The sequence below is a fragment of the Gouania willdenowi genome, chromosome 3, assembly GCF_900634775.1.
Source record: "Gouania willdenowi chromosome 3, fGouWil2.1, whole genome shotgun sequence".
Lineage (NCBI taxonomy): Eukaryota > Metazoa > Chordata > Actinopteri > Blenniiformes > Gobiesocidae > Gouania > Gouania willdenowi.
The window spans coordinates 38,768,963-38,790,153 of NC_041046.1; the positions used below are offsets into that span (position 1 = coordinate 38,768,963).

At 41.0% G+C, this 21,191-nt stretch overlaps 1 protein-coding gene across 12 annotated transcripts in view; it reads left to right on the forward strand.

The window, feature by feature from the left end:
- herc1 (HECT and RLD domain containing E3 ubiquitin protein ligase family member 1) overlaps positions 1–21,191 on the forward strand; it is a 71,887-nt gene that overhangs the window by 9,545 nt on the left and 41,151 nt on the right. For 4 of the 12 annotated variants that reach the window (XM_028443012.1, XM_028443017.1, XM_028443015.1 and 1 more), the window contains exons 2-23: positions 3,293–4,269; positions 6,894–6,986; positions 7,127–7,222; positions 8,089–8,283; positions 8,422–8,784; positions 8,934–9,030; positions 9,944–10,087; positions 10,881–11,008; positions 11,131–11,275; positions 12,891–13,062; positions 13,649–13,783; positions 13,873–14,038; positions 14,422–14,547; positions 14,929–15,141; positions 15,819–15,971; positions 17,453–17,585; positions 17,681–17,872; positions 19,073–19,297; positions 19,577–19,750; positions 19,824–19,938; positions 20,018–20,138; positions 20,785–20,956. In XM_028443012.1, the coding sequence (XP_028298813.1) occupies positions 3,319–4,269; positions 6,894–6,986; positions 7,127–7,222; positions 8,089–8,283; positions 8,422–8,784; positions 8,934–9,030; positions 9,944–10,087; positions 10,881–11,008; positions 11,131–11,275; positions 12,891–13,062; positions 13,649–13,783; positions 13,873–14,038; positions 14,422–14,547; positions 14,929–15,141; positions 15,819–15,971; positions 17,453–17,585; positions 17,681–17,872; positions 19,073–19,297; positions 19,577–19,750; positions 19,824–19,938; positions 20,018–20,138; positions 20,785–20,956 (4,309 nt within the window). In that variant the 5' untranslated portion in view covers positions 3,293–3,318. The other 8 variants (XM_028443021.1, XM_028443022.1, XM_028443023.1 and 5 more) reach the window with 6 other exon arrangements.

Consider the following 21,191-nt stretch of genomic DNA (forward strand, 5'->3'; position numbering starts at 1 on the left):
TAACATTTTCCTCAGTGATATATGCTTCTGTAAACAAAACCTTATCTTGCCATGTGGCATGCAGATTAGATGCCCTGATGCTTCCAACATGAGTGGTGACCTTTGAAAGTAAACGTAGAGCCGTGATGTGGTAGTGCAGCAATAATATGTCCTTGGTCTAACATGCATGTGGTATTGATGGTGAAACTAACTAGAGTTCCTGGAAGAATTCCATGGAAGAAAGTGCAGACACAAAAATGAATCAAGGTGAATGCCCGTAAAAAAAAACCAGGCGCCTGTAGCTTTAATTTAAAATCAACGAAACATTGTTTGGTAACACTTAACTTGAAGTTTTATACATAAAGGCTGACATTAGGCTGTCATTATTATGACATGACACCTGTCATTAGCATGAGTAAGGTGTCATGATGAAGGCTGTAATACCCTACCTAACCCCACAGGGCTCTACACAAACTTTTCCACTGGTAGCACTGGTGAGTTGGGGGGCTGTACAGCATAGCCATGCATGCTGTTGAATAGTTGACTTAACTGGCGTTTTCTTTGAAATAAAGGGTGAATTTGACAGTGACTAGAGATATGATATTTTCAAAATGTTTTAATGTCAATGTGAAGTTTTTCTGCGACAAGCAGTGGCTGAAATAACAGGTAATTTCTTTTATAGAATTTTAAAAGAAGATGTAACAAAAATGTTTTAAACAGCAGCAAAGCATAACAGCAGGTTACATTTTTTCTGTTTTTTCAGTTTTGCAGAAATGCTGTGCTTGAATTAACTTAAAGGTGCAATATGTGAGATTCGCAAGCAATTTCTGCCACCACCAGGTGGCATATTACGGAGTAAAACTGACGCTTCCGCCATATCCGGTCCTGATGGTGACAATATTCTCTGCTACATCCCACAAATGTTTTCGGCGGGCCCATGCAGGCTGATGTATATCGTCAGCTTTACACGTGTGATGCGTTCATGAGTGAAGATGTTTAAGCAGTTGTTTGTTAGTTGTAAACCTCACGGGTAGCGTAGTGGGTACAGCATAGCCATACATGCTGATGTATAGTTAACTTTACAGCAAAGCATAACAAGTTATATATATATATATTCTGTTTTGTTATTTTGCAGAAATGCTGTACTTGAATTAAGTAACAGTAGCATAACCACCTTAGCATCTGCATTGCTTCACCACATGGAATTAAATTCAGAGGGTCCAGCTCTTATAGTGGGGTCTCCTAACCCTCGTCCCCTGGGACAGAGGTCTGCAACCTTTACTCTCAAATAATACAGAGTAACAAGTTATATATAGTTAAAATTAAATATAATCATGTTTGATTTAGTTTGACTTGATTTTTATTGATCATGTAAATGGAAACTTAAAAACAGTTTAAAATAAAATAATTAAAATAAAATAGTATCTTGCATCTTCAAATTCTTACACATTTCAGTTCACATGAACACAATATTATATCAAGAAGATTTATTTTTTTAGACAATGTATTTTAAAATTGAATGGCTTGAATTTGATAACGTGATCATGTGATCAACACATGCTAATTGCTAATTTCTTGCCACAGATAAATCATCCATATTTAACCTGCACATTGATGGTTAAATGAATCTGTTCCCACACAATTAAAATCTATTTTTTCTTCCAGAATAGTGTTTGTGTTGGTTTAGTTATCTTACCAGGGATTTCAAACTTAAGGTTTGCCACAGGTGCAGGAAAGTTGATGGTCTGTACATGTTGCAGGAGGTGAAGTAGGAAGATGCTGAGTCATTGCACAACGTGATTTATTTTAAGGTTAACAAAATTGTTATATCTCGATTATATTTAGCCTCTGTAAAAAATAACTATTGCTTATATTTATTTCATTAGTTTTTTTTTTTTTTAAAGCTATTGTGAGCCATTGCTAAAGAATCAAAGAGCCACATGACATCTGGCCTGGCATCATAGTCCATCAGTTCTGGCCCCTCAATGCTGATTCTGATTTTTTTTTTTTTAAAGATATTTGTTTAAAAAAGTAAGGAGTATCAATAAAAAGTCGACAAAAAATAAATACTCAAGTAAAGTACAGATACCAGGGAAAACTACTTACGTACAGTAACAAAGTATTTGTACTTAGTTACTGTTCACCTCTGATAATCTGACAGTAGGCATGTTTCTGTTCTCCATCCGTATTATTCAGTCAGTCTGCAGCAGGTTGTTTACTTGGCTCAGACAACATGTTTATGTTCTTTGGCATTTGTGCTCACGATAGATCTGGTCCCTACCTGCACTGCTGATGTTGATGAAGTTCTTGTCCTCAGCTCATCTCCGCTGTGTTCTGGGCCCGTGCCAGCAAATGCATGTCGGAACGCGAACTACTCCTGAACTGGTTTTGAACTGTGACCTAGTTGGAGGTATGCTGTTACCCTGCAGACCCTCAACAGTCTTTGCTCATGCAGAGTTAACCTCACTGTGATTCTGTGTGGATACAGGAACTGCTGGTTTGAAAGTTTAATAGAACATGGATTCCTTTGTTTGGCTTTAAAAACCTGTGAGTCAGGCTTTATTTTTGGATGAGGAATCAATTGTTTGACGAGGCTTTGAGCCTGAACATGTTTGCACCGCAAACTGTGTCTGGACCGGAGTTTGACCTCTAAACTCAGTTAGACCCGAACAGCACGATCCGGTCTCTGAGCACACCAGGAGTACGCCGCTTTCTGGATCTTACTTTGCTTTGTGTTTTTTTTTTTTTGCCCTCTATGTACTCGTTTTATGTCCCTCAGGCTGCTTTTATGTGCCTTTGCTGTAGTTTTTTAAAGCCAATTATAAAATATTTTTAAAGTTAATGTTTGTTATCCTGATTTTTCTTTTTTTTCTGGCCATGATCATTGTGAATTAGGACTGCATCTCATTCTTGCTCTATTTGTATTTCAATGATTTGTCTTATTTTCTGTCCATTTCTCTCACTGTAGTGATTTTTAAGATTATTTTTTAAATATTTTGGTCATTTGATTTGCTTGTATATGTCCCTTGTTGTTGTTTTTGTCCATTTGCTGTTTATTTTGTTACATTTGTTTTTCTTTTTTATGCATCTGCTATGTTTTTTGGTTATGTTTTTTTTGTACAGTTGCTATCGTTCATCTATGTGGTCATATGCGTTGAATAGTTGACTGATGTGATTGGTTGAGCTCTCATACAGGAGTCTATTTATTTCTGATGAGTCAGCTATTTCAGGGCGATGCTGTTTTGTTGCCCTCAGCAGATAGTGTGTACGTGTTCTAAGTGTGTCTCTGTGTGTGTTTGTGTGACTCTTACAGTTCTGATGGCTCCTGAGTGACGAGTCATGGCGTCGACGATTCCTCCGGTGAAGCTGAAGTGGCTGGAGCACCTGAACAGCTCATGGATCACGGAGGACAGCGAGTCCATCGCCACGCGGGACGGAGTGTTGGCGCTCTACGCCAAGCTGCTGGCCAACAAGGAGGTGGTGCTGCTGCCTCAGCAGGTGCTGTGCCTGAAGGGCCCCCAGCTGCCTGATTTTGAGCGCGAGTCCCTGTCCAGCGATGAGCAGGAGCACTACCTGGACGCCCTGCTGGGCAGCCAGCTGGCCTTGGCCAAGATGGTGTGCTCAGATTCACCGTTTGCCGCTGCGCTGCGGAAACGTGTCCTGGTCCTGCAGCGCATCTTCTATGCCCTCTCCAACAAGTACCACGACAAAGGGAAGGTGAAGCAGCAGCAGCACTCGCCAGAGAGCAGCACGGGCTCGGCCGACCTGCACTCGGTCAGTGAGCGGCCACGCTCCTCCACCGACGCCCTCATTGAAATGGGCGTGCGTACAGGCCTCAGCCTACTGTTCGCTCTCCTACGCCAGAGCTGGTTGATGCCCCCCCCACCTGGCCCTGGAGGGGTGCCCGGGGCCGGCATCAACCTGTGCAACGATGTCATTCACACCGCCATTGACGTGGTCGGCTCCCTGCCGCCGCTCTCACTGGCCAACGAGAGCAAGATCCCAGTCATGGGGCTGGACTGCCTGGCCCAGGTCACCACCTTCCTGAAAGGCGTCACCATGCCCAACTCGGGCGCCGACATCCTGGGGCGGCGGCTGGCATCGGAGCTGCTGCTGGGTCTGGCTGCACAAAGGGGCTCACTGCGCTACCTGCTGGAATGGATTGAGATGGCGCTGGCCGCCTCAGCTGTCGTCAGCACCATGGAGATGGACAAAGTGCTGCAGAGCCAGGAGGGGCTGATGGGATACGACTGCTTCATAAACATCCTCATGCAGATGAGGCGCTCATTGGTACGTGAAAGAGACACAGAAAGATGAACTAAGGTTTCTACCAGGCATGTACGAACACAGTCCCAGAGGGTTGCTGTCCTGCAGGCTTCACATGTTGCTTTAAACTAAATATTAAATTATTTTTTTCCCAAATTCCATTTCAGGATATTTGATGTAATTACTGACAAACTCAACATCCCAAAATCATCCCAGAAAAGCTTAACTGGGATTAATTAAGGTATAACTGATAAACAATTGTTTACTTGGTTAAAGCAACTGGAAAACATGCAAAACAGCAACCCTCCTGGACAGTTATTGTTAATGAAATGCATTGTGACATCCTGAGGATTTAATATTTAAAAGTTTTAGCCTCCACCTTTTGTTAGCCTCAGCACTCCAAAGTGACATTTTTTTATTAGCAGGTTCTGGTCTGCTAGCCTGTCTTTAGGTCGCCTTATTAACTGAAGGTCTTTAAAATGAATTCAGCATGGAGAATTGTTTAAAATAAAATAAAAAGTCAAAGTTACTTTCACACAGAGCGTTTAAAGTGCTCTAGGATTGATTTGCCCTTAAAGTCTGCTTCGTTTGGGCCGGTATGATCATGCAGACAAAGTCTAGAGCAGATCAGGCAAGTGAATTCTAGATTAACTCGGAGCATTTCCAGTCAAATTTAAATCTGACAGCTGTTGTGCTGCAGTGCAAGTAAAGTTAAAAAACACACCACAAAACATTACAAATGCCCCAGAGCAGACAGGTATGTGTGGATGTTTGAGGAAAGTCACCAGAATAACCAGGTTTTAGCATGTTTAGCAGACAATGCAGATACGTTTTCCCTGAGCAGGGACAAAGTGATCAGTCACTGACGTGCTTTTTCTTTCTGCTTTTTACTGCTGAGAATCATGTCAACACTGTACGATCTGAGTTACAGTGCATCAATAACAAGCAGCTCTGTGACTAACAATGTACTTTGTGTTTCCCATTAAACCATGCACACAGTTATATCACACAACAGGTTGTGCTGAATATCAGCACTGGCTGCAGATAATCACACACGTGCTGATAATAAGCACAACAGTACGACCTTGAACGTGTTATTGCTTTTTAATACAACAATTCTACAAGCGCATTTTATTAGCTTACGATAATAAGCGACAAGAGATTGTGATGTTTGCTTATTTAATCATTTATTAAACAACACAAATAGTTCCGCGACTAGAAGGAGAAACAAAGCTGTAGGGCACATAAACATTCAATAACTGAAATTTGACCTGGATATTTTTGAGATGCATGTTGTGCGCCTTACTGTGTTGGCTTCATTTGAGCTTTTTTTTCTTTCTTTCTGATGTTTCCAGACATAGACTGTAAAAAAAAAAAAATGAACGGGACAAGCTCCCCGGTGGAGTGAAGCTTTTATTTTTAGAGCTCCCCCTGCTGACTGGTTACGATATGTCATAAACCCTGCCTCCTCAATGTTAACAGATGGGATGTGGGTCGAACTGTAAAGTTAAAATACTTGTGCCATAATTTTTTTCCAAACCTAAACTCTACTGTGATCATTAGTTATTATCACCCTACATTGTGTTCAAGTGCTCATTTTTCTGTGAAGTGTGTTTTAAATAAGTTATTTGAGGTTGAAAAACGGGACAGTATGATGATGTTTGACAGCTGCGGGTCTTGCGTAGCTCTTTTTGTGAATAGCAGTTACGTTGTGAAGGAAAGCCGAGACATGTGATTTTCTAAATTTTTAAATAGAGTACGTTTAGATGTTTGAGTTGAAATATATGGTTTTGAACTAACCTCTATGATTTGAACAATTTCCAGCGGGAAAGACACTTATGTTCTTGGCGTAGCTGGGCTACGTAACTCAAAAGGGCAGTACGCTAAATGGGCGGGGCGTGTTACCAGGGTAATTTAAGAACTTAACAGAACCAGAATCTGTTTTAGAAGTGAAAGTTAAACCTTTTTGAAAAATGTAATTTGACAGTTTGATTAACATGCCATTTGCTTTTGATATTAGTACTTGAATTACTGTTACCATTTACTTGTTCTCACAAGTTAATTTAAAAAATATATAATTTGTATTTCATACCATTTTGTAATTGTAAAGGTGAAATTTGTAAATATTGATATCACGATATATATTGTACTGTTTTAGTATTGGGATTCATCAGGATATTACAGGATATATGAGGATATCACACATACTCAATTCTCTCCCAGCAACGTATACGGGCTGCCATATTTCCTGTTTGCATCTCTGCTTTCATATGTTTTGTTTGAATGGGACACTTTAGAAACAACGGTAGTTAAAATAATCAAAAGCTATGAGCCCGTATGGTTAAAGCCACATTTTCTCGCCTGCAACACAAATCCTCACAGGCCCAGCATCCATTACCAAAAAATAATAATAATAAAAGCATCAAAAACATGTAATGTCTCCATAACTTTAATATACTTTCAGATTGAAGGGGGTCAACATTTCTTGTCCCTAGTTTTAACCCTCTCATGTATAAATTACTACATGAAAATCATTTTGAATTTTTTAAGTATTCTGTCACAGTTATCTGGAACTGAACTTTGTGGTTATTCACCTAATGATTGTTTTCCTTGTGAAAATCCTCCCCCGGCCCAAAATGGATGCTCAGGTGGACCAGATTAGCCCTGTGGGCTTTGAGTTTGACGTGTGTGCATTGAAAGAAACCACAGCCCAGAAAAACCCCCACCACATCAGTTTAAAGGTATTCTTTTTTTTAATGATTTTCTGACTCGAATTACAGGGAGCGCCTGTGACTGAAAACACATGCACACCAAATATTTGGCATCATTGTCACTTTGGATGTTGTTGTTATTTTTGTTGTTGTGTGTTTTGCTGTGTCAGGGTTCGTCTGCAGACCGCAGTCAGTGGAGGGAGCCGACGCGGACGCCTGACGGCCTTTGCTCTCTTTACGAAGCCGCTCTCTGCCTATTTGAGGAGGTGAGAAGTAAAGCTGCAACTAATTTCTATTAGTCGACTGGTCACGATTAATTTTCTGTTTTGAAGCACATATTTACATATACATGTACCTACTTAAATCCTTCCACCTGTGAAAATGTCCCTGGAGGAATTAAAACAATGACATTAAACATGTATTTGTTGTGTAGTTGTTAAATTTAACACATAAAATATCATTGAAATCACAATATAATCATGAATAAATTAAACATCACAAACAAAGTGTAAGTGGTCTTGAAGTAAGTCAAGTTAAAAAGCTGGAGCTAACCTGCCTGCACACGGGGTGGGCGGGGTTTGTACAGGGTGGGTGTATTTTTAACTATGTAAAACCACTTTGAGCTGCATTTATTTGTATGAAAAGCGCTTTGGATAAATAAACATTGATTGACAGTATCAGCAGAAAATAATATTTCAAAGAGGGTGTGTCATTAACTCACTGATGAGTACAGAGCTAAACATGCTTTCAGACGTACACTCAGTCTGTGATTCAAATAGGTATTAGGTCTGTTAGCACATTTGGATGTGATTAGAAATGGAAGATTGGGGGAAAAGTTTGTTTTTGGTGAAAAGTTGTGAAGCTTTAGGAACTTTAGGTTGCAGTAAGTATTAGTTTATTCCTCTTTCTGTCATTCTTTTTTGCTGTTTACTAGCACAAAGTTGGTGATGCAACACTGCCTTTAGCAGTCAATGTAAAATACTAGCAGATGATACAAAATCTGCGTCGATGAATTCATGTAGTTGACTTTATCGACTAATGTTGACTTATCATTGCAGCCTTAGACGATATGGTAGAACCCTCTGTGCTAAGGAGAAAAGCACCTGTTTTAGGCTCTGTTTCTCCTCTTCAGGTGTGTTGCATGGCCTCGGACTACTCACGCACGTGTGTGAACCCAGACGGCATCCAAACTGGCGAGGCCCCCATGGTGTCTGAGACCTGCGAGGTGTATGTGTGGGGCAGTAACAGCAGCCACCAGCTGGTGGAGGGAACACAGGAGAAGATCCTGCAGCCCAAACTGGCCGCTAGTTTTGCTGATGCTCAAACGGTGAGAAGAAACATCAGAGACCTGGTCAGGGTTTGGCACCAGCAGTTTAATGTTTGTGTTTTTGATCAAATCACAAGAAAAAGCATCTCATCAGTGCAGTAATCATGCTGCTCTCATGAGAATTTTCTACCTTTGTAGCTTTGGGTTGACGGTCTGTACCTGAAAGACGAGCAGCTCCTGTCTCCACAGATCGAGGCCGGCCAGTACTGCACCTTCGTCATCTCCACTGACGGCTCGGTGCGAGCCTGCGGTAAAGGCAGCTACGGCCGCCTGGGCCTCGGAGACTCCAACAACCAGTCCACGCTGAAGAAGCTAACGTTCGAACCTCACCGCGCAATCAAGAAGATTTCGTCGTCCAAAGGCTCAGATGGCCACACGCTGGCTTTCACCACCGAAGGCGAGGTCTTCAGCTGGGGAGACGGAGACTACGGCAAGCTGGGTCATGGCAACAGCTCCACGCAGAAATATCCAAAACTGATTCAGGGCCCGCTGCAGGGGAAGGTAGGCACCACAGCTGCATCGAGTTACCCACAATGAATTACCTCAGCTTCAGATGAATTATTGGAGTCAGAATTTGATGCCATTAAGTGAAATGTCAGCAAATGTAAGCTGTAAACGTGGACTTGCTGACGGTGCCGCTCTGTGTCAAGGTGGTGGTGTGTGTGTCTGCGGGGTACAGGCACAGTGCCGCTGTCAGCGAGGATGGCGAGCTGTACACGTGGGGAGAAGGAGACTTTGGCAGACTGGGTATGTAAAACGCTTCCATAGATGGTTTGGTTTCTAAAAAAAATTCTGCAATTATCATTGGAAAAATCAAAACACGCCAAGACGCATTAAAGGCCAGAATGTTCAGATGCCAGTGTTGGGAAAAAAAAATCAATAAAATGCTGAAATTCTTAGTTAATGTTGCTCCGGTCACAGGATAGTGCTGCTGACACATTTAACTATAATGAGGAGACTCAGATTTTCACCTTCAACATTTCCTCAATCTCGTTTTAGGTTTTACCCATTTCACCATCACTTTACACTTTATTGTTTCATCATCTTTCTCTATTTAGATGACTTTACTGGCTATTAAACTTAAACCCAAAATAATACCATACATGCTAAATAGAGTTTAACAGAGTCAACTACTATTATTAATTTTGCATTTTCTATGCTTCAAATGATTTACTAGAATGGATTTGGTAAAATGGCTGAAATCACACACGATTGTCACGACAGCTTTAACATGTCTGTTTCGTCAACATCCCTTAGACCCTCAGCCACGAAAATACCATGGAGACCATTCTTACGTCCTCTTGCATCTTGTGTGACTGTGTAGACCAGAGGTGTCCAGTGTTGGTCCTGGAGGGCTGTAGCACTGCATGTTGGAAGTTTTTGCTAGTAAAGGTTAAGGTTCGGCCCCTTGTCCTCGCATATTATCCGACGTTAATATCCATAGGACACTGAATCTGATTGAGAAAAAAATGGGTGAGGCAGGATAAATTAAACCTGATTGGCTGAATATTCCTTTGTGCAGGTTGTTGTTTGTGATTTTCTTAAACTGAGTGAAGGATGGTCTGCTCTGCAGTGTGAAGGCCTCACACTAACAGTGAAGCAGGCTGTGCAAACGATTAAAACAAAACGATTAATGACATATCTCTTCGTGTATCTGCAGGTCACGGCGACAGCAACAGCCGTAACATCCCCACCCTGGTCAAAGACATCAGCAACGTGGGAGAAGTGTCCTGTGGGAGCTCACACACCATCGCTCTGTCCAAGGATGGACGCACGGTCTGGTCCTTCGGAGGCGGAGATAACGGTGATTACATAAAGTCTCATTCATCACAATTTTGTTCAGCCTCAGTCTGTATCTGCTGTTAAACTTTACAGTTTCCCCTTTGTTCTTATTAGATTTAGCTTCATTCAGGACTGTTCTGACTTTCTTTTTAAAGATCGTTCCCAGAATGCTTTTTGATATATTGCAGCATCTCACAGTATTTTCTGACGAGAAGAGCTTTAAAGGGGACATATTATGCAATATTTCATTCATCTCCATTTGTTCTAAGAACCCCAAAACATAATATTTGAGGTTTATTTTCCCAAACTCACCATCTGAAATCGGACCGTTTTGGGCCCTACTTACTGTATGCATATTTATGAGTGGGTGTGTCTGTCGATGCTCACTCACTTCATGTCTCGCTCTTTTACAGGGTGATCAGTAATCACCAAAGCGATTTTATTTTTGCTATCCACACACTGTTGTTATTGTTTTCAGGCAAAAATACTGGGAGGTTATTTTTTCTCTTTATTTCATTTGTGACGTCACAAATGTGTGAAAATTTTCATAATATGTCCCCTTTAAAGTAATCAAATAAAACATGTACAGTAGCGGGTTGCAACACGCTAATATTCTAGCTTTGTTTCACCTTGCATCCCAATTTACAGTTGTTTTAGTCATGTTAGGACTGTTACACTGTTCTACAACTCTTTTGTATCATGGGACAGTTTGATGGACTTACTCCTGCCTAGTTTCACACTGTTTTTAGATTTCATTGTCACTTAGTTTTAGTTTCCGTGTAGGTCTGATAAACGCCTGTTGGTTTCTCTGGCAGGTAAACTGGGTCATGGTGACACAAACCGTGTCTATAAGCCCAAAGTGGTGGAGGCCTTGCAGGGGATGTTCATCAGGAAAGTGTGTGCAGGAAGTCAGTCGTCTCTGATCATGACCTCCACTGGACAGGTACTTCATCCTCATCCTCCTCTGGACAGATGTTTGATCGATCACGTTTCACTATGAAACTGTACGACTATTGACTAACAGTCATTGTGTTTAATGGCTCCTGCTGACGCTCTTGTTTCCAGGTGTACGCCTGGGGCTGCGGTGCCTGCCTGGGATGTGGATCCTCTGAGGCCACGGCACTGCGACCCAAACTCTTGGAGGAGCTGGCGACCACCAGAGTGGTGGATGTTTCCATCGGGGACAGTCACTGTGTGGCCCTTTCCCACGGTTAGTTACTGCCTCCTCTCCCTTCTCACAGATTACAGACTCGCATACAACATGTATAAATGTGGAATTAATGTTCTAAAATGGAAAAACATTCTGAACCAGAGTTTTTTTACTCTCAAAATCTGGGCCCAACATGATACAGAAATTCCTTCATTGTAGGTTTTGGGACAATATCAGGCATTTACACGCTTTTTTCCCCCAGAAAGCAGGCGATGTCTGTATCAAACCAATGAATATGTCTGATTTACCTCATTATCTCGTTCAAAATCTTGTGCTACTGCTCGACTAATAATCATGCTGTTTATTTTTAATGTGTTGTGATGAACAAATGGTTCAGATTATTATGACTGTCTGAAAAGGATCTGATTCAAAGACAAGTTTAGCTGATTGTGTACTAGCTGAACTGGTGATCATATTACCTGGTGACACGTCACAACAGAAGCATTAGAAGTTCAAACTCTAATCACTCAACTGCACGGGATTTTGTGTAAAAGTTGAGGGTGAGTCACAGGTTGTTAGTAATTAAAGGTTTCACCATATCACACATTTTCATGTTTTCCAGTGGTCTAAAGCATAACAATGTTTAGTTAATAAAAGTAGTTGACTCCATTAACTCTATTTAGCATGTAAGGGTGTAAGAAAAAATTGATTCAGCGTTATGTCATGATATTTCACTGCGCAATTATTGTATCGATCCAAAAAATGTCCTAATCTATTATTTCTTAATGATGCTTTTTAGCGGAAAATCTATTTAATTGCGCTAACATATTCATAGCATGTGAACGCCCGTTCACTAGGTGTCAGTGAACCACATCAGACCTTGTTAAACTACCGCACTCCTCAATGCATTTTAGCTGGAAGTTGATTGCACTTTATTTTCATAAAACATACTGGGCACTTTCATACATACATATTCTTTTAAATCATTGAAGAACTTAACAGAATCAGAATTTGTTGTAGAAGCAAGAGTTAGGCTTTTTTGAAAAATATAATTTGACAGTTCAATAAAACATACCACTTGTTTTTGATAATGGTACTAAAATTACAGTTAGTTACCGTTTACTTGTTCTCACAAGTTAAAAATTATTTTTAAGAAATTGTATTTTATGCCATTTTGTACTTGTTAAGGTGAAATTTGTAATTATTGATATTGCGATGTATATAGCATTGTTTAGTCATCTAAACAGGAATAGATGATGAATCGGAAACAAAACAAATAAACAAAAAAAAATGGGACTCCAGTCCTTACACATGCCACAAGCTCGACATTGGACAAGCATAAGGATTCGGGCTATTCAGGGTTCAGATTATTTTCATGTGTGCAGTTCTTATTTATTTTCTGGTCTGTAGTCTGGGTAATTATCAGAAGTCTCTGACTGAGTATGTGCACCGACACACTTCCTCTGGTTTGAAAACCATTTCACTGGTAAAAAGGAATTACCATGGGTAATTATCTCAGATTTTATTACCGCGGAAGTTACAAAAAACTGATTTTCTGGGAGCTTCATAACTCACCGTATTTATGTGAACAAAAGGCAGAGCTATAATTATAACATTGTGGAAATGAGCCTCATGCCACATGTCGCCTTTCTACTTCTTTCTGTTTCCACCACAGACAATGAAGTGTATGCCTGGGGGAACAACTCCATGGGCCAGTGCGGCCAGGGCAACTCCACTGGGCCCATCACCAAACCAAAGAAGGTGGTGGGCCTTGACGGAGTCGCCATCCAGCAGATCTCAGCAGGCACGTCGCACAGCCTGGCCTGGACAGCGCTGCCCAGAGACAGGTGGGTGTGTCAGAGTTGAATATTAGGAAAACCCCTCAGTAAGTCAAAGAGCTGTTGAATGATGATATCAGAGCTAAACTGACTGTGATGTTGGAGTCAAAGTGGCACAGTTTCACAATGTTATGACAAATAGACAAAGTAAATAAAAGTTCAAACAGTTTTTTGGTAATTAAAAGTTTTTAATCAGGAAACAAAGAAAGAAATCATTACCACAAACAATGCATGGCTTCATTGTTTGCAGATTAGGATATACAATAATTAACAAAACAAATAATTATACCCAACAATTCAGACCCGCCCCTTTAATCTGTGACCACGCTCAACCTGTTCTGCTACATGCTAAGTTAACCAAAATAGTATTAATATCAGTAGTTGTACTTTATGTGAGCCACAGTCAGTTTAGGCACAATGAACCACTTTAATCTGTACTTTCTAACTTTGAATTGGAATTCTAGCATCGGCCTGTTGGTGTCTCACTTGACTCATCCTTTGCTTCCTTTGTTGTCCTTGTTTGAATCGCCATGGTAACAATTTCCCGGCAGATGATATAACATGTTAATGTCTTCTCCCTGGGTGTGGTCTGCAGGCAGGTTGTGGCGTGGCATCGTCCGTACTGCGTGGATCTGGAGGAGAGCACCTTCTCCCACCTGCGCTCCTTCCTCGAACATTACTGCGACGGCATCAATAGTGACGTTCCACCTCTGCCCTTCCCCTCGTCCAGGTGACCACAGCCACCCATACGCTCAGTGTCTCCACTTTGTTAACTCATTATTTATTAAAGTGGACTGAATCGATCTGATGAATTTACAGGGAGCACCATAACTTTCTCAAGCTATGCCTCCGGCTCCTGTCCAATCACCTTGCCCTGGCACTGGCAGGGGGAGTGGCTACAAGTATTCTGGGGCGGCAGGCAAGGCCCCTAAGGAACCTGCTCTTTAGACTGATGGACTCGTCGGTGCCTGACGAGATCCAGGAGGTAAGAGCAGGAGGAAGCTTTTTATACATTTTATGAAGTGAGATGATGACGATGAATAATTGGTCAGTTCTAGGTTTGGATTGGAGGTAGGCAATTTCTATTACAGAGAGGGCCACAAAGTATGAGGGCCACAGAACAGAATAATCACCAATCAGAACATTACAGGAAGGAACAAATGTTTTTTTGATAATTTTGTATGTTTTTGTTAATATTTTGAATATTTTTCTGTCATTGTGTGTGTTTTTGTTGTCATTTTGTCTGTTCATATTTATTTAAAGCTTGTAGTGCTTTTATACCAACCTCAGTAGTGACCGAGCATCAGGACGTTGTGATGCTTTAGTTTGAGGCCGTGGGGTTACATGTGTCTGTGTCTGTCCCATCAGGCAGTGATCGAGACGCTATCTGTGGGGGCAACCATGCTGCTGCCACCCTTGAGAGAAAGGATGGAGTTGCTGCACTCCCTGCTGCCTCAGGGCCCCGACCGCTGGGAGAGCCTCTCCAAAGGACAGGTAACACCACCCACCTGCTACCACCCTGCTAGGATGAGACATTCAGGTACAGGGCTGAGTGTGGGACACTACACTCAGTTAACTTCCATCAAAGTTTTTCCAAGTTGGAACCATTGTCCTCAATGTATTAATAACATTACATAAATCATTTCCATAGTGAGTGATTAATACTATGAATATATTTGTTTTTTCACACATTTGAGGGAAAGCAGACAGCCAGGGCATTAAAAAACAAACATTAAGAACCATTACTTGAAATAAACCTAAATGCATGTTTTGATTAAATCCTAGATATTTTTCATGGCCTTCTTAAATATTTGCATATTCACAATTTCTACATAATATTTATTCAATTATTTCACCTTTCTTTCCCATATTTAGAGGATGCAGCTGGACATCATCCTGACCAGCCTGCAGGACCACACTCATGTAGCATCATTGCTAGGCTACAGCTCGCCAGCCGATGGCTCTGAGTGTCTCTCTTCTGCCTCTGCCTTCATGGCCTCCCCCGACCCCTCCTCGGGCAGCCACCCTGACACCCACCTGGCTGAGATCCTCATGAAGACCCTGCTGAGGAACCTGGGCTTTTACACGGTAATCACTGCTGGATCAGTGCAGAGATATTGAGCACACAAATAAAACCTAATATACTGAATACCTACCATGGTTGGGGTCAATTATAATTGTAATCGAGTAATTGACAGTTATAATTATGGCATAATTATAATTGTGATTTTTAAAAATCTGTTGCCGTCGTAATCATAATTAGATTGTAATGGACTTTGTAATTGTAATTGCCATGAAAATTCTATAAAAATTGTCAATTTAACTGACACAAAAAAGGCTCAGACTCCTACACCAAAAATATTAATACCAATATTTTCATTGATTAGGAAGCCTAGCAAGTTAACTAAGAGACAAAAAAGAAATTAGATAGATATTTGTTTTTAGTGTATTTCACAGCTGATTTAGGACCCGATATCATAAGAGATGCTAACACAAGAGGAAAGTTAATTTATTAGGCTATTTATTTCTTAAATAATTGAGAACGTAATTGTAATTGACTTTCTGAGGATAAAAAAATAATTTTAATTTAATTGTAATTGGAAAAAACGCTGGTCACTGTAACAGTAATTGAATTGTAATTGAACATGGATAATTAAAAAGGTAATTAACCCCAACCCTGATGCATACAGACAGACACCCACATTTAAGAGTTGAAATGAAATCTCTGGAAATAAGTTTAATTAAATGTGGTTGTTGTTGTGCAGGACCAGGCGTTTGGCGAGCTGGAGAAGAACAGTGACAAGCAGCAACAGGGCACGTCGTCGTCAGACAGCAGCCAGCCGGCTCACCTCCACCAGCTGCTCTGCTCCCTGCAGAAGCAGCTGCTCGCCTACTGTCACATCAATGCCGTCACCGAGGTACTGCAGAGATGTGCTGCTTTCTAATTCTAGCTCCAGCCATAAGCCTCAGCTTAAAAAAGAGTCTTAACCTCTTGAACTACAGGATCATTTTCCTAACATCCAACGAGTGATAAGAAAAACTCAGTTTCTCTCACACACAAAGCTTAGCAGGGTTGGGTTCAATTAAATTTTTCAATTATAATTACGTCTTCAATCATCCATGTTCTATTACAACCCAATTACGATTACAGTGACCAGCATTTTTTCCAATTACAATTAAAATTTGAAATGTTATTTTCTCTTGAAAGTTAATTACAATTACATTCTCAATTACTAAATTTAAATTACAATTCATCACATTTACTGAGCATTTAATAAATAACCCCCATAAAACGTGACATTCCTCGTATGTTAGCTTTCTGTAAGAATCTCTTATAACAGGGCAGTTTTGGCGCATGTCTTTGATAATGTTTTTTTTGTGTATTTTGCAATATATTTTTCATCCAATTTGTTATTTATCTCTTGGTTACCTTGTATTTTAATAATTTGTAAGCCAAAAAAATTTAACATGATTCCCCAGGTTTGCCTTTAATTAAATTATACAATTACATAGTAATTTATCTGAACTCAGTTACATTTCAATTATGATTACAACATAATTGCAATCCATTTTCAATTACGATTATAATTTACCCCAACCCTGGAGCTTAGTATTTCAGACAGAAAATTCTCCTCTGGCCAAACAATTTGGAATTTAGGATTTTCCAACCTCCTACTTGAAAAAGTGACTTGGAACACCACTTTAAGTCAAATCTTGTATTTGGTAAAGTCAGGGAAAGAAATCTAATATTCTAGCGTTTCTGCCATGTCTGAGATATTTTGACATGCTGTCACTGAACTCAGACTCGAAGATGGGAATTTTCAAGTTGATTGGCTGCATTCTGTTCCATGTCACATTTCAGGGGTTCATAAATCTGGAGTCATAAATAAATATATATAAACATTGAACAAGTTTAATATTTAGAATCGTCGGCCCCGACCCGATTCAAAGCTGTATATCAGGAAAAAAAATCAAGTCAAATCTGTGTTTATAAAAATCGCTTTTCATACAAAGAATGCAGCTCAAAGTGCTTTTACAAAATTAAAATATTCACTCCTAGGAGCGTCACTGGTTCAAATTCAACCGAGGCCATCATTGTGGGTGTTGAACAAGTCCCTTAAACCCGAACTGCTCGTACTGTACGTTGCTTTGTGTAAATGAATTTGTAATTTCAAAAGACACAAAATCACCTGGTGTCTGTCAGATCAGGAAGGGTGAATGTCAGATCAAAAACAGCCCAATTATCTTTGTGTACTTGTGTACCCTGCGTAGTGAACACAGACAGTGGTGCTGCTTAATGTATAACATGAACAGAAGAAGAATATTTTCATCAGTTCTTCATTCATCAATACCAGCATTTAACAATGGACTTTTGTGTATTTTTTGTGTATCTTCGCAGACGTCCAGCAGTGTCTCTCTGCTGCACAAACACCTCCAGCTCCTCCTCCCTCATGCCACCGACATCTTCTCACGCTCGGCCGCTCTGCTCAAAGAAAGCTCGTGGAACGGCAGCATCAGGGAGAAGCTTCAAGGTGACTGACTGACAGACACGCTTGGACCATGTCGGTGCTTCTGCAGTAGAGGTTTCTCACTCTTTGGGTCCTTTATCTCCATCCCTGTCCTGCAGATGTGATCTATGTATCGGCAGCTGGTAGCATGCTGTGTCAGATTGTGAACTCCCTGTTACTGCTGCCGGTCTCAGTGGCCCGAACTTTGCTGAGCCCCTTCCTGGACCTGCTGCCTCCTCTGGACCGCCTGAACCGCCTGCTGCCGGCCGCCACGCCGCTGGAGGACCAGGAGCTGCAGTGGCCTCTGCACGGTCAGACACCTTTGAAAAGTTTGTTATTGGACGTTGATTTTGTAGTCGACTAATCTATCCATTAATTTTTTGATTAGTTGGCTATTCACAATTATTTTTCTGTTTTGAAATGCAGATTTTGGACTGCTTTTTTAGCATACCTGCTGAAATCCTTCCACCTGTGAAAGTGTTCATGTTGTACTGTGGCAGCATGTTTTACAGAGGAATTAAAACAATGACATAAAACATGAATTTGTGGTTTAGTTGTTAATTTAACACAAAATATAATTGAAATCACAATTAAAAAAATATGAATAAATAAATATCACAAACTTAAAGTTTAAGTTGTCTTGAACAGTCGTGATAACAAGTAATAATAGTAGACAAAGAGTGTAAATAAGTAACTTTAAAAAGAAGGTTGTGGAGGTAATGAGGTTCAAACCAATTACAGAGTTCCTTTTACTTAAATCTAGTCTATAAAATAAATGAAAAAATCATAACATCTAGTTTGTAAAAATCTCTACAAGTTAAAAAATGTGTAATTAATGTTATCAAATCGCAAAGTTGATAATAAAGAGGTTTACTATTCAGAATAAACACTAGTATCATTCTTCTTTTTTGCTGTTTACTTGAGCAAAGTTGGTGGCACGACACTGCCCCTAGCAGTCAATATAAGGTACTGCAGCAGAAAGAAAGCAGGAAGCTGCATTATGTAAAAAAAAATATTTGACATCATTTGGTTAGAAAATACAGAATCACTTTTGAGCATATTGGAATTCCAAGTGTTCTTAGAGGACATTGGACCTCTGCTCCTTCTCTTGGTTTTATATTTAGACTTTAGAAATCCAGGAACTAGATTTCAGCCAATCAGAGATCTTTCTACAGAATGCTTCATGAGCTGTTGGGTGTTACCATTGGCTGTTCGACTGAAGTCAATGCACGTTCACGTACCATCAAGATGGATAAAGGATAAAGCGCTTGTAAACCCAAGAGAAGTACATCCAAGGTGGAGAGAAAATAATCATTTAATTTAGAGTCTGGACATGTCAGTAACTACAGAGTGATGTACTTTCATGTCAGAGTCTCTAAAACATCAGAAAACTCTCCAATAACACAAGATAAAGTCCCTACATTTGTCACTAGTCTATTGAGAAAAAGTCACAAAGAGCTTTATGTGACTTATGAGTTGCGATGTTTCTTATTTCTGTCTCGTCCACACAGGAACGACAGACTTTGCAGAAACAGCTCCAGGTTCGGCCCTGCCCCAGCCGGCCTTGCCCTGGGTGTGGCTGGTGGACCTTGAGAGGACCGTCGCCCTGCTGGTTGGCCGCTGCCTGGGCGGAATGCTGCAGGGGGCGCCAACCTCTCTGGAGGAGCAGTACACCGCCTACTGGCTCAGAACCCCGCTCTTCAGCAACGGCCTGGAGATGGACATCCCTCAGCTGGGTACGATCACACATCCTATCAAACATTTTCATTCTTTATTTGTGAAGCACAACACTCCAACACACTGTCTCACACTTTTGCAGTCAAATTGTTTTTCAACAACAATGATTTGTTACACATTTGTTTCTCTTCACTGGGAATTTTTGTAATTTTTTCATATCGTATCTTGAGCCCTATATTGTATTTCATATCGTATCATATGTTAACTATTTCTTTACACCCCTACTATATGTTGCTACTTGTCTGACCCAATCATCTCCCCCTACTTGCAACCCTCAGATGGCTGCATCAGCTCGCTGCTAGAAGCCGCCCTATCAGGGGACGAGGAGCAGAAGCCATTTGAATGCACGCTGTGTCCTGACCTCAGCGTACTGGTGGATCTGTCTCTCAGCTCACTGAAGGAACCAGCCAACAGTCTGTGGATCAACATGCAGGACTATGCGATCAGCAAAGGTCTGTGTTGGTCCTTGCTGCTGCTTGCTGTCTCTCCACTTCCTGTCTCACTGGTATGTGTCTTCTGTTTCAGACTGGGACAATGCTTCCCTGAGTAACGAGTCCCTGCTGGACACAGTGTCCCGCTTTGTGTTGGCAACCTTGCTAAAGCACACTGGGCTGCTGGGTGTGGCCTGCAGCGAGGGCAGGTACGCCAACAGCCATTGGTCATGAATGAGATGTCAGTGCTGCTGTTACTGAAGGTGATGATATCTGATGTGCCATCAGGTACCAGCCATCCAAGTCCCTGTCTGAGGTTTACCGCAGTGTCTACAAAGTGCGAAACCGCCTGGTGGCCTGTAAGAACATGGACTTCATCCAAACCAGGTCGTCCTCACGGGAACGCAGAGTGAGTCGACACAATACACACTAAACCAGTAACCCACTGGTTTCACTGGGATCACACACTACACATCTGTTGGAACTGAAAACATCAAACTCTTCTCAAATTCTAGTTCAGAGATTAGCCATTTCCACATCACTTTACGCTTTTCTGTTTCCTTTTCATTTCTTTTACTGGCTATTGAACTTCCCAGAATTATACCAAACATCCTGAAATCATGCAAGATTATGTCGTGAGAACCACGTTAGCCACACTGCTAGCCCCTCAGCTACCTATTTTATGGGGAAAAATAACATGCAAATGCATAATATTTTCCCAAAACATGCATTAGAATGCTTTTACGGTTTCAGAACATGAATTCCTTTTTTTCATCACAGATGTTAGGAAGCTTTTTATACAAGATACTGCTTTGTTAACTCACGTCCAGACTTCATATTGTAAAATTCAGAGCAGATATGCAATTAATGCATGTGAAGACTTGATTTCTAAAAAAACACAATGTCTAGAGAAATAATACCAAGTCCCTGATGCCTCTACTAGAGTGTCTATTTTAGAGCTCACTTTTATCACTGTTGGTTTCAAAGTATTTTCTTACTTTTATGGCTGATGAAAACCTACCATCACATGCCTCTGCTCTCTATATATTTGTCAGATCTCAGATAACCAGGACTCTCTGGACATGGATCCTCAGGAGCACTCGTTCACCCGCACCATTGATGAGGAGGCGGAGCTTGAGGAGCGGGCTGACCGTGAGCGAGAGGAAGGCCACCAGGAGCAGGACGATGAGGAGGAGGAACGGGAACACGAAGTCATGACTGCTGGGAGTGAGTATAGAGCTGTGTGTCAGTGCTGCTCGTAGAAAGCAGCACTGAGTGCTTTCAGCTGTGTGGTCCATCCTTAGTGTGTCGGTGAATATAAACTGTTAATGTGTTTCATTGACCAAACGGCAGCGTAGGCTTTCCTCGGGTATGTGAGGTTATTTATTAGATTTTTTGATGTGAGCTTTGTTAAATCATTTCAACAAATCCAGTTTCTGTTCATATATTTTACAACACAAAG